The sequence below is a fragment of the Dicentrarchus labrax genome, unplaced genomic scaffold, assembly GCF_905237075.1.
Source record: "Dicentrarchus labrax unplaced genomic scaffold, dlabrax2021, whole genome shotgun sequence".
In the NCBI taxonomy this organism is placed as follows: domain Eukaryota; kingdom Metazoa; phylum Chordata; class Actinopteri; family Moronidae; genus Dicentrarchus; species Dicentrarchus labrax.
In genome coordinates, this window is record NW_026136709.1 from 18,183,492 (window position 1) to 18,196,462 (window position 12,971).

The 12,971-nt window shown below is 40.6% G+C and overlaps 1 protein-coding gene across 1 annotated transcript in view; it reads right to left on the reverse strand.

The window, feature by feature from the left end:
• Positions 1–12,971, reverse strand: part of LOC127369555 (cadherin-7-like) — a 94,381-nt gene that overhangs the window by 21,743 nt on the left and 59,667 nt on the right. Inside the window, exons 5-9 of the mRNA XM_051411038.1 lie at positions 10,809–10,976; positions 8,814–9,001; positions 6,377–6,630; positions 5,127–5,263; positions 3,031–3,152 (exon numbers count right to left, since the gene is read on the reverse strand). Of these exons, the coding sequence (XP_051266998.1) occupies positions 3,031–3,152; positions 5,127–5,263; positions 6,377–6,630; positions 8,814–9,001; positions 10,809–10,976 (869 nt within the window). The remainder of the gene's footprint in view (positions 1–3,030; positions 3,153–5,126; positions 5,264–6,376; positions 6,631–8,813; positions 9,002–10,808; positions 10,977–12,971) is intronic.

Here is a 12,971-nt window from a genome sequence, read left to right on the forward strand (position 1 = left end):
CTAAACACCCACAAATCTCTAGAGGATGCTGAGACTCCTCTGGGATGCTGCGGGAGTACAGGGAGGGGCAGGGGAGCAGATTGGGGGCAGCAGAATGCCAAGTCCACTCATGTATGTAATGGTTACACTGAAGTGATTGCACAACGTGACCCCCTACCCCCACCATCCCCACTGCCTCTGCCCCCTCCACCCCATCATAATATCAATTAATATTATGGCAGAAGACAGACGCACCGATGATCCGTAACAAGTGGCATCTCTGGAGAGAGCCAGTGCCACGAGACGGCCTTAATTAGGCCTGAAAAATGGCAGGTTATTCCTTCCCTGTACTCCCTGTTAATCTGTGCTACAGAGCCACAGAGTCAACCCTGGCCCCAACTGGCAAATGTTATTATTTCATCTTTGTCACAGCTGTGTATAAGCCAATGGGCGTGACAGCCAGTGGGCGGCCTAAGATTTTTAACAAAGCTTAACAGGGAAGCAGACGCAGTCAGTACAGCCAACTGTTCACTGCTACGGCCGGACATACAGTACACAACAGGAGCATTTTAATTAATTAGGAATCAGGAGGGTGGTGAAGCGCACATCTGACAGGTTACGAGTGCACCCAGTCTGTCTGCTAACAGACAGCCGACACCTAGTTGTAATTCAAACAGGGTTTTGCATTCAAATGTCAACCTCTCTCTTTCCCTTTGCTCTGTATGTGTTTTTGGGTGTAAATTTCATCATGAAATTTCCATTTTGCCTGCCTTCATTATTCAGTCTGGAGGTGCAATCCCACTGGTACACTTCAGTGTTGCCTAAACAGAAGGCTTTATTTGAATGGGATTGAATAGAAATTGGAATTAGTGAATATAAAAATGAGAACAAGCACTTCATTCACTGCAACAGTAAAGTGAAGGAGTGAAAGTGAAACACAAATCCACATGTTTGTTATGTGAAGTGAACATGGGGGTGTTTATGGTTATTTCACATGTTGAACATACGCATCATATCGTCGCATGTGATTTTCAGAAATGTAAGAAATCACATGTGAAAACAATAATTTCACATGTAATATCATGTGTGTTAAACGTCATAAATTCAAGTATATTGTAGGTTATTTAGTAGCCAGTTAACTACCAGGATAACTAAATGCATGCGAAGTGGAAAGCAATGTCTCTAAATTCATCAGTCAGATATTCTTTGAAATATTCTTCTTTTGCTTCAGCTGAATGTAAAAGAGGTAAAAACCATTTCCACACAAAACCACAGACACCCACAGTAATACACACCACTTTAAAATTCTGAGAGCATCTTGACTATTAGCATGTTAAAACTAGCTTGTAGCTATAGCAGCTCATTTTACGACTGCAGCACTGTAAGACTGCACGGGCAGAATTTGAATGCGGTACATCTTCTCGCTGGGCAGATGAGGACAGAGGCCCCCGCTCGCTTTACAGCAGAGTAGCTCCTAGCTACACCTGTGGGGGGGCTCACAGCTCAGCTATCACTGGCATTGAGTAAGCAATCTGTCTGCTTCAGCTGAGTAATTACAGATTTGCTGTACCTTTTCCTGCTGATGATGCTGTCATGGGCCATGGCCATTGCTATGTCCTGGGGGCCAGTTTGATTGTTGGGGAATGACTTTGTTTCAGTATTGTCGTAGGCTCTGTGCCATAATTTATCAGGCGCTAGTGGAAAGAAATGTACAAATTATGTGTGGAATTTGAAAGTCAGGGTGTATTGATGGGTGATAGATAGTTGCTATGCTTGCTCCAAGTTTGATATCACCGTGCGACAACAATCATCTCAGGATATGTGGCAGCAGCATTCAGCGCTGGGAGAATGCATTCTTCAATAATGATGGCATCTAATAAAGAGGTAGCAAATACTCTGCACCCTAAGGCTAAAATCTGATTAATTAAATTTAGATCCAGCAATATCTTAAAATACCTCAAGGTATTGAATTGTAAACTAAACTCCTTTTAGTTTTGCTTTTTTTGGGCAATTTTAAGTGAATAAATAAGAGACAAAGACAAACACACCAACCTCCAGTGGCTCTAGTGGCTCAAAACCAACAACCTCAGAAACCTTCACCTGTATAGCTCCATAACTTCACTGATAAAAGAGCCACATTGTGGTCAAGCATCATGCTTACAGAAAAAAACAAACAAATGCACACATGAAATATAGTCTCTCATTTTTTGCAAATGAAATCATTTGCTATTTTAGTTCACCCTTCCGTGAGCACGGTGACAAACAACTCCGAAATATGAATGCAAATAACATATTTAAAAGGGCCTAATAGCCATTTCCAATACAATGCATCATTCTGATCAATTGTACGTTTTCAGGACTACACGCCTCTTTTACCCTTCCCCTCTGATTGTATTTTCCAAATGCCAAGAGCAGACGAATCGCCGCCGCAGACACACAAGTCATTTAGCATAAAAGGGGCCAAATGCTAAACACAGGGAAAATGCAATGCATGGATACAGCTTCTTTTCCCTCCTTCTTTCTGGATCAAATCTCCAAGCCCTGAAATCTCCCAGGGTCCCCTTTTTGTTTGATATTGTGATGCATCTTCTGCACCGCTGCCCTGCGTGGTGATAGTCTAATTACACAGGTCTTCAGAACGGAAAGACAAACTGCAGTGGAGCGCCACTCCATCCCGGCATGAGGTATCACATTACACCGTGATATTATTGTGGTTTAAGACCACAGGCAGAGTCAAGCACTGTCATTAATTTAGTTGGCTTTGACAGTATGGAATGAGAGCAACATCTCTAATGAACGATAACACCTAAGATACGTGCTATTAAATCTTAAGGATGTGTCTCATACTAATGATGCCGTCTCTGTGGAATGACCTCAAGCAGTGAGGCGTATATGTGCACAGTGGACTTGTTTTGAGGAGCAAGAAAAGGTTTTAATGGCTATGAGAGTCAGCAGGCTATCTTTGTGAGTCAAACTTCAAGCCAGTGTGAAGAGAGAGAGAGGGGAAGGAGGGGAAGCTGGACCAACTGCAGAGATTTTGCTGGGTCTTACCTGTCCTGGCATGGCGTTTTCACAGAGGAGAGTTTCATAGTCGATGGCAAAGACCGGGGCGTTATCATTTATGTCCAGCACTGTGATGAGAGTGATGCCTTTTCCAATTTGGGTTGGGTCCTCTGAAAGAGAAGAGAGAGAAGAGAGTCCCCTGTTCATGTCACAGCATTCAACAAACTTTCTTTTAAACACTTTAATTCTGCCTTAACTTTGCATTGATGCACTTGGCCAAATTATGGAATATTGATCTTTCTCATGTGTTTTAATTAATCACAAAGGAGGCAAAAAAAAGTGCTGCTGTAATGAAATATGCATCGGGCTTCCAACAGCTGGCGTAGTTACCCATTCTGCTGTGGATCAGCCAAAGTGATTACACTCGGTACAGGCTCGCTGTCGGGGAAGGCTGCGCTTGCGGACGAGCCATCTTCCACAGTGGGCTTCACGCCTCTGTCTGCCTGACACACACTGATGGCTAAATGGCTGCGTCTGTGTGCAAGATGATGATTTGGCCTGGCGTTGCCGCCATGCCGGCCAGAGATGACGCGGTGACATTAGGGCCGGCTGATTTGATGGTGATAAAAAGGACGCGTGGAGCCTCGGGCCACAGACTTCTTGTCATTGGCGTGGTCTGGGTAAAGCGGATGAAATGTGAGTGACTGCAGCTCAAATGCACAACATCCCTCAACCAAAGAGTCCCTGCACTCTTTCCAGTCACAAAGAACCCATTTACTATAAATACTGTCATAAGGCGTACAGGGCAGTGGATTTTGTTGCCAGTCCGTGAACTCAAAGATGTTTTCAGCTGGAAACAGTGCCCGAGTGTCACTATATGTCAGAAGCCAGTACCTCATGCATGAAGGACTGTTGTGACATTTCATATGGCTATTATTATATGCCGCCTTCTCTTTGTTGCTATATCAGGCGAGTGCTCACACTCGGGAATCAACAGAGTACTGTCTGTGCGCTGTTAGATGTAAATAAAAACACATCTTTGAAGCAAAGAGTGATGAAAAGGTTTTGAAAAAAATGAATATCTTTCTTCACACAGTGTTCGGCCTGAAGATGTGAAAGCAGAGGAACTGCCAGGCTGACAGGCTGGTCGTACTTTTTAACTTATACTGATGTGACACAGCTGTCTTGAGTGCTTGGCGGATCGTGCGCTGAGGACTGTTGTCCATTGAGTTTGCGTGATAGCAGTGGAATGGTAGAAACGCTGGGGAAAAAAGGCACTTGTGTCCTTCGAGCCATCGAGAGGTGAACAAAATGGCAGGCGGCATTTCTTTTTCACATCACATTAACATAGATCACCCGTGGGTGAGATCGCCCACCCTTAGTCAGCATCTTGTCCCCACGGCTCAGGGACACATGGAGGTCAAAACGACTGTCCTGCGTGTGAATTAATATTCCCCTGACAGCCCTACAACAACCCCAACAACTGCATTGTCCGCAACAGAGAAGGCTATGGGACATTATGAAGAGGATAACAGGACATAAAGGAGTTTTATGTACTTTTCCACAGGGATACAAACAAGCAGCTGCCTAAACTGACCATTTGCTCAGCTCTTTTGGCAGATTTACTACTCAATATTCAAAGTATTTTTTTAAACAATGGGTCCTTAATCTCAAATAGATGTAGACAAACAGAGGTTTCTTTTTTCCAGCGACCACTTTTCACAGCCTAATTAGCTCCATTAGTTTGTTGAAAACTGCTGACCTCAATTCTTTCAGCGTGTTAACAACTTGTTTTAATATGAGAATCTTGTAAAAGGAGCCTCAAATGTGTACTTGATGTGTACATGCATGATACAGTAGCATCCTCACAGGTTTGTGATTGATGTCAAAGAAATAAAAATAAACAGTGTTGAGCTACGTAGTCCTAGTTCTACTAGGCCTATATAAGATCAGACTGTTGCTTCATCTGTTACTTTTACTGAAATGCAGTGCTTCAACATTTCGAGAACTCCAGAGCTTTACAGATCTGCCATTACGGTTGCTAGGCTTTAATTGGACAGTTGTTGCTTGTGGAAAGGGTTTAGCACACGGTCAACTCCGACTGGTATAGCAGATTTGAGAGTGTGTGCTGTAAATAAACTTACGGCTCTCGATGGCAAATATTGTGAGGTTATGGACGGAGTTGGCCTCTCGGTCCAGTGGCTTGGCTGTGCTGATGACCCCACTCAGAGCATCCACATTAAAGAAGCGCTCCAAGTCTGTGTTTCTGTCAATGGAGTACCTGGACAAAAATACACAACCAACATGCTTTTTAAAAATTGCTTTTGGATAGTGTTATTGATTTGACATTTTAGTGTTTCTTCTACTTGTAGGAAAAGATTATGATCGTTTTCTGCCATCAAACTGCAACAATCACACTGAAGATTTTCAGTCAATACAGAGAACTTTCATCAATCATCAATGAATCGCATTTAGATGATGAGTTTAAAAAGTAAAAAGAATTAATAAAAGTCCAGAGATTACTGTGAATTCAGAAATGCAGCAGAAACTTTGCAGCATGAGTGAAACAAAACCCTATTAAATTTTGATAAAATTGAAGGCTGTCTACTTGTCCCTTAGCACACAACACTGATCAAACCCTTTCAATACACAGCAACTCGTATTTCTAGAGAAAATTACAACTTCAATTAGCCTACATCCAAAGGGTATTATTGCAATGTAATTTGACTCTTGTGGCTGCATTAGTTCCACAATAATTTTAATTTCAACAGATGTAGTGAAATATATTGCAGACGCTGATAACAGTCACAGGAGCAAAAAGAGGCAATTTACAGCTACAATGGTGGAGTAATTAGATTTTCTGATTAAGATTACTAACAATCCTAACAGACCAAGCATGAATACCATACAATATTCATTCAATTAATGCAAAATAGGTGGGGATCTCGAGAGTGACACTGCACAGATTGGCAATGTGAGTGCTTGTTTTGAGGCATAAATGCCACAGCACAAGTGTTGAGCCTTGACCCTCCTGCAGGAATGCCCTTCTCTCGTTCAAGATGGCATTTCAGTTTTGCAAATGCTGCACTCCTTAGCCCTCCCACCATCTGGCATCGTCTTTGTGACAGCCACACAGGGACTTTCGATGGTCTATGGATTCTGTATTTGTAGACAATGTGGAGCATTTGAATAGATTAACCCATTTATATTAAAACATTTCTTTGTTACTTGATTTGGGAGCTTTAGTGGGATTTATTCTTGGGATTTCCGCTCTGAAGCATTAACACTTTTCTGATTTAAAGTGAATTATGAGTGGAAGAGTTACATGAGGAGAGATATTTCACTTTTGAAATGGCAAGGAGATTTACAGTTTGCAACAGCAAATTGTTAGTACCTGATGCCGTTGTTGGAGGTGTCTGGGTCATGGGCAGAGACTCTCCCAATTGAGCTGCCCACTTTGGCGTCTTCCGAAACAACCATCTTGCTGAGTGCCGTGGAGAAGACAGGTGGCTCGTTCACGTCTTCCACTGTCACCTTGACAGATGTGGTGTCACTAAATGGGCCAAGACTTAAGAAGTTGGAGTCAATATTCCTGTTTGTTGCTTCGATTCTCAGAGAAAAGCTGCTCTTTGTTTCAAAGTCTAGAGGCTGGAAGAGACAGACAGGAAGAATACATAAACATATGCGAGAGATGTTCACTTTTCTTGTCAAAATAAGACACATGGGGTTAGAGGTGGCAAGAAATGTTCAGTTCTTTGTTGGAAAGATTACACTGCAATGGTTACTGCACATTTCAAGGATAAAGGAACAGCTTATATATGCATGTAATTTGGAAATCATTCATACAATGAGATATTGATCCCAATTAAAGATGTTTATTCTAAAGACCCATTTCAATTTAACACAGAATCAGACTTAAACAAAGTCTTTTGCTGATAGATTAGAGTTACTTCATGCTGTGAAAGCAATAATATTGATTTTAAGAAAGGCACACACCGTGGTGAAACGCATTCTGAAATGAATGCTTTTGAAACATTTTGTCATTTTGTCTGGAACTCCCCATTGCAACATATAATATACTGCAGGAGAACATTGATTTGACACTTTCATTGTCAGTGACTCTCTCCAATGTTGTAATTGTCTGAGTTTGGTGCAAAACAAACAAAGGATCAAATTGGCCCATCTGACAAGAATTGCTTGTGTCCAACAATGGCTCTCCCTCTCTTACAAAAGAGCTGCAGCAATGAACTGTCACATCCATGAAGCCTGAACCGACCATTTCAAGTCTGAAACCCTGAAATGTAAAGTATGAGCCATGATCTCTGGTGCATACAAAAGTGAGGCAAGAACGTGCAACATATTTCCTGTAGCAACAAATAAGTGGCTTTGTTCCACATTTAGCTTTAGAAATTGTATTAATTTATGTAGACAGATATTAATGACATTATTTCATAGCATCTTGGTTTCCAGGGTAAGAGGGGAATGTTTTTTTCAGTGTTAGAATGTCTCTGTTCCCTCCATCAATCCCTACAGTGATCTCTGTGTGCCCATGTGGTTTGATTAACCATGGGTGTTTACTTTGATCAAAGGTGTTAGAGATAGTCAATGCTGATTTGTCATTAGTGATTATCACTTAATCCAAAGGGGAAAAGACATTTTGAGTCAGAGTAAGACTGGTAAAGAGGAGAAAGGGAAACTGGGAGAGGCAGTTAACCTGTTGTAAACAACTATATGCAGCCTGGTGCTAAAAGATCACAGTAAATTGAGAGACATGTTTTTTTTTTTTATTATAACCACAGAATGAACAGACCAAAAGTCTGTCTCTTAATACTTCCCGATTGTCTGTGTACAATGCCTTTTCATTCCTACTAAATGCATAATTCTTTTTTTATTTTTTAAGTCTAAGTAAGTTCCTGAATAAGTTGATGACTGTAGCTAGCTAAGTTACTCGAAACAGGAGTAATAGTGCATTCATTGGTGACTTTTTTTAGCTGGAGATTAATACACATTTGGTGTTCTAGTAAATATTTACAACAGATGGTGCATATGGGACTCAAAATAAACTACAGTTCCCATGTTCATGTGACAGAACACGTCACCCAGTGCAACTGTGTGACTCACTGATGTATTTTATATAACATGGGAAACAACAATGGAGCTGTATGGCTCAGAAATAAGCTATGTCACTCTTTGGCTGCACAGAAACCACTTAATAATAGTATCAATTTGTTTTGGGTTTAGGACTTTTTATGATTTTTTATATGCTTTAATATTTCTCTATGAAAAAGTCATCACACTGAGCTTTAAGATTCATTCATATCTGTGGGTTGGCCATATATTTTGTCGTACAGGGTAGGAACATGATCAAAATCACGGTTGCTCACATCAGATTGATGTACTTCACATGCACAATAATAATAGCATAAAAATGCTGATTAATATTTTCTGCAAACGACAGCATTCTGCAATTATGTGTCCAGAATTACAAGTTTTTAACCATCAGTGAACTGCCTCCTCAGTGAAGGCCTGGGAGCGTTTTATACTTTAAAGTATCTATTTATCATTATGAAGTATGAAGTATAATAATTACTTTTGTGAAAATATTTAACAAAAATAGGCTAATTTGGCATGAATTAATATAAATTTATATTTGAAAGTCCAGCCCACACAGTGTCTGCTTAGAAAAATTCTGGCGCTTAGACAAATCCCCTAATGCAAATGGATTTTCCCAACATACTTAACACATTAACATTCTTGACTGAGGAGGGGAGGTGTAGTACCATTTACGGACAGAACATCACTGCTATGTTAACTGTTTTCATATGCAGTACCTTCAGAAGGATGATGACCCCATCTTGTGTGTCCTCATCTGTTGTTATGTTGAACATGCCAGGTCCGTCGCCGTCCATGATCCTATAGTCCATCTCTGCGTTTGAGCCTATATCAGCATCAGCTGCTTTGATTCTGGCCACCACAGATTGCACTGGCAGCGACTCCAGCACCGTGTACTGATAGCTCTCTGGAAAAGGAAAGACAGGAGCGGACGCTAGTAATGGATGTGCTTATTTCACCACCAACTCACCTTCAAGCGGCTCAGCTTTTGTTATACCCCTTCAGCTTTGATTCGCCTTTGTGGTTACTCAATAAATTCATGTTGCATAACACAGACAGGCAGCAGTAGTGACACACATGGAATACAGCACTTTGCTTTCACTTCCTACTGCAGCACAGGCACTCAAGACGGTAATAGAAAAGTGAAAGAAAGCAAAGACTAATTTCAGTTGTCAAAGTTTTAAAGCTGGAGTAATATATCCAGCAAAATATAAAACTCAGTAAATGCTATCTGGATGTAATAGGTTATCTCTTGAGAAAGTAAGAAGAAAAAAACAACATGAGTCGGACTCCGATCGCTTTGGTACCTTTCTTGGGATGAAAAGTCCACTTGAAGATTCTATTACTCCGAAACTCTCCATTGTGTTCCTTGAGCTTTTGTCTGACCCTTCGGATTTAAAGTACTCTTATAAGAATAAAGAAGGGAATCATATTCATAATCATAATCTCTCCAATCACCATGGCAGAGCTCATTACCAGACCTTTCTATGTTCCTCACAGTGTCTCCCTCAGCCACTGTCTAAATGCTAATCTGCCTGACATTGTTTGCCGCCATGTAATCTTTGTAATGGCTTTTTAATTTGCCGTGGAATAGCAGCTCTTTAAAAGACCAAAGAATTGCTTTCCTCCCTCCGTTTTGCCCCTGCACCTACCTCTTTTCCCCTCTACCCCCACCTTCCCCCACAGCCTGTTCTCTCATGCAGCTAACCTTGGCTTCTTTCCACTCGTTTCTTCCAAGGACTAGGTGCTCCTGACTCTATCAGCTCTGATGCTCCATAATGGTCTATCGATTCTGACCCATGACCCTGGGAACGCGACAACAGAAGCAAAACCCCAAACTCCTCCAAAGTCTCTTTCTTCCCAGTGTGACAGCACTGGGTTAAAACGGCATTGATGACTTGTTGTGCAAACTTGAACCTTTCTTTCCCCCCAGGGGCCAGCAAATTGACTCTGCTTCATGGCAGTCCAGTGGTTGGTGCACCAGCCAGACAGTGGTTCGGCTATCAGTGGTAAACCGATTGCCGGCGCTTCGGATTATCATGAGAAGCACTGCATGCCTTTGAATCCTAAAGCTCGGCCTGGAACCCATTAGCAGTCCGTGAAATAGGCTGACAACAAAAAAACGGAGCCTGATTGATCCTGGTTTCCAACGCCAAAGCAGCCCCCAGCTCTGATGAAGAGTAAAGCAGGGAGGTGCACACCTTGCAGGAAGGCTGTTTTTTAATTTGATCGTAAAAGTCCAAATGTTTGCTGAAAATACAAATGTAGGGAAGTTACAAAGATAAATAGAGAATAGGGTTGGAAAGGCAGTTACCATAACCTTAGAAAACGTGCTAGATGAAGTTTAATGATGAGGATTTAATATGTATGAGTACTTTCTGTTGAACTGTATTCTACCACAAAATACTGGAGAAATAATTCTACAGTGTTGTTCCAGTTAAGAAAAATTTAATATTTTCCAAAGATTTCTTTTCATAGGTTGATTAACAGCCCAGTTGTTTTTTGTACCTCTGCATTCATTGCATACAACACAAGTCTGCCCTTATTTGGTTCTCTAAGTTCAAGTATTCTTCTAGCGATAATAGATCTTTAGCCCCATTCAGCTGGAACAAAACAACATGCATTATGCAGATTGCTCAATAGCTGTTGAGAACATGGCATGTACTGTACATGACAAGCTTAATCGACCCTGTAGGAACAGTCAGGAGTCTTACTGTGAGTGAACCGAGGCGGGTTGTCATTGACATCAGTTAGCGTGACAGTGACGGAGGTGGTGCCGGACAGGCCACCCATCTGGCCGACCATGTCTTTGGCCTGGATGACGAGCACATACTGGTCCCTCGTTTCTCGGTCCATGTTGGGAAGAGCTGTTCTGATGACACCTGAAGAGAGAGGAAAAGAGGGAGAGAGGTTTAGGTCAGCGGTTCCCAATTAGATACCATACCCACAGATTATTTGAATAGATTTTGAACAGAATGTTATTTAACACTAAATATATAAGTGGATAGCACAATAATGTTTTAACATATAACTGTCCATGTTTGGTTGATTTGGTTAAGTTGGCATTTATGCTACACCAATATCATTTGGAGTGGCTGAACCTGGACATTTCAACCAATTAACCACTTTTAGCTGAGTATTTCAACTGCTTGTCCATTAGTTTTAGCTAAAGACCCTTTATCCATTATCTAACTACTAACTGGCTAACCTTTTACCAATTACCATCATGGATTCTAATAATCTATTTAAACCATTTATCATTACTTTAAGGTAACTACTTACGCTATATCAAACCATTTATCCATACATTTAGCTAACTATTTAACTGTTTATTCATTGTTTTAAGTATGTTTCAAACATTTATCTGTCACTGAACTGTTTAGAAATCTCTGTTTGCTTGCTGGTTTTCCCACAAATGATAGCTTATTTATTTTAAAAATCTAATTTCTATAATAATTAGTTCAGCAATATAGTCCACATTGGGAATCACTGCTTTAGGTGACAGGCAGAATACATGTTTTACAAATGTTATATTCATCTGTATTTTGCTAGTGCTTCTTCCACCAAGAGGATTGATTGTCATCAGAAAATACAGAGCTTTTAATGCCTCCAGGTCATTGCAAGTGATGGTCTTTAATATAATAGCATTGAAAAAGCTTCAACTGTAGGCTACCACACAAAAAGTGGCTAAAAGACATCAACAAAATTACACTTCAAGCACTAAAATGACTTCAACTCTTAGTTGACAAGTAGAACTAGAAGGATCTATTCATGTCAAAATGGATGGTCGAAAAACATTAATTCAGACTGGAAAAACCTGTTCACTCCAATTCTTCAGGTAGTAAGAAAACATGACTTGAGGTAAATGGGGGATGTCCATAATGGCTGGTTGCTTGTTTACACAACAGCAATGAATATGCCCTCAAATGTGCTGTCACTCCACATAGTTTAGTAGTCTGACATATGATGAAGTTAATGTTAAGACGTTGTCAGAAAAGTGAGCACATGCAAGGGGACATTTTAGCCGCCAGGGGAGGCATTATCTGTCTGTTGTCCTGTCATGATTGATCTGTATCAGAACAGGATCAGAGATGTGACAACACTGCCATCAAATGACTGGCATTTGTCTGTAGTTTTCTGCTTGCACCTGAGCTGCTGTATGAAACAACTAGTGTTAAGCCAAGATATGGTACACATGCTCAAAATACTAAAAGGCTTGAAGAGAAATCTTTTCATTAATGACATTTTTCCCATCTCAACTTTATCTGTTAACTACAAAGATGATAATTCCAGAAAAATTAACGCCATGCATTTAAATGCAAAGAAAAGTGTCCTAATCCTTCAAAAGCAATCACTGTTGCTTTCAAAGTTAATGACTTACCACACAATGTGTTTCATTCATTAAATGGCACTTATTAAAGATTCCCACAGAACATGGAAGATTACTCATTACGAACCCCACAAAGCCACAGCACACATTCCTGAATAAATGAATCATTTTTAGCTGCTTTATCACATTCACAGCCTGATGAAGCAGATCAAAGGGGGGTTCTTCCTTAGAGTTGGCACCTGAAGAATTTCTCATAATCCTTTAAATTACACAGAAATTTGACATGTAATTGAGGCCCACTCTCACGAGGAAGGGAAAAAAATTATTATTTGTTAATTAGATCTACTAATGAAGAATTCTCAGTTGGCTGTGCCCATGACGAGAATTGTGTTTTCTTTAAGGTACGTTTTAAGAAAGTTTGCAGATTTCTCAAGTTGATTTATTTTTTTATTCAAAAGCTGGACTATGTTAATGTTACAGTGGGTCAAATAACAATGTATGTGAAATGTGTCACTCACGGTGACAGAGAACTATGTTTATGTGTGTG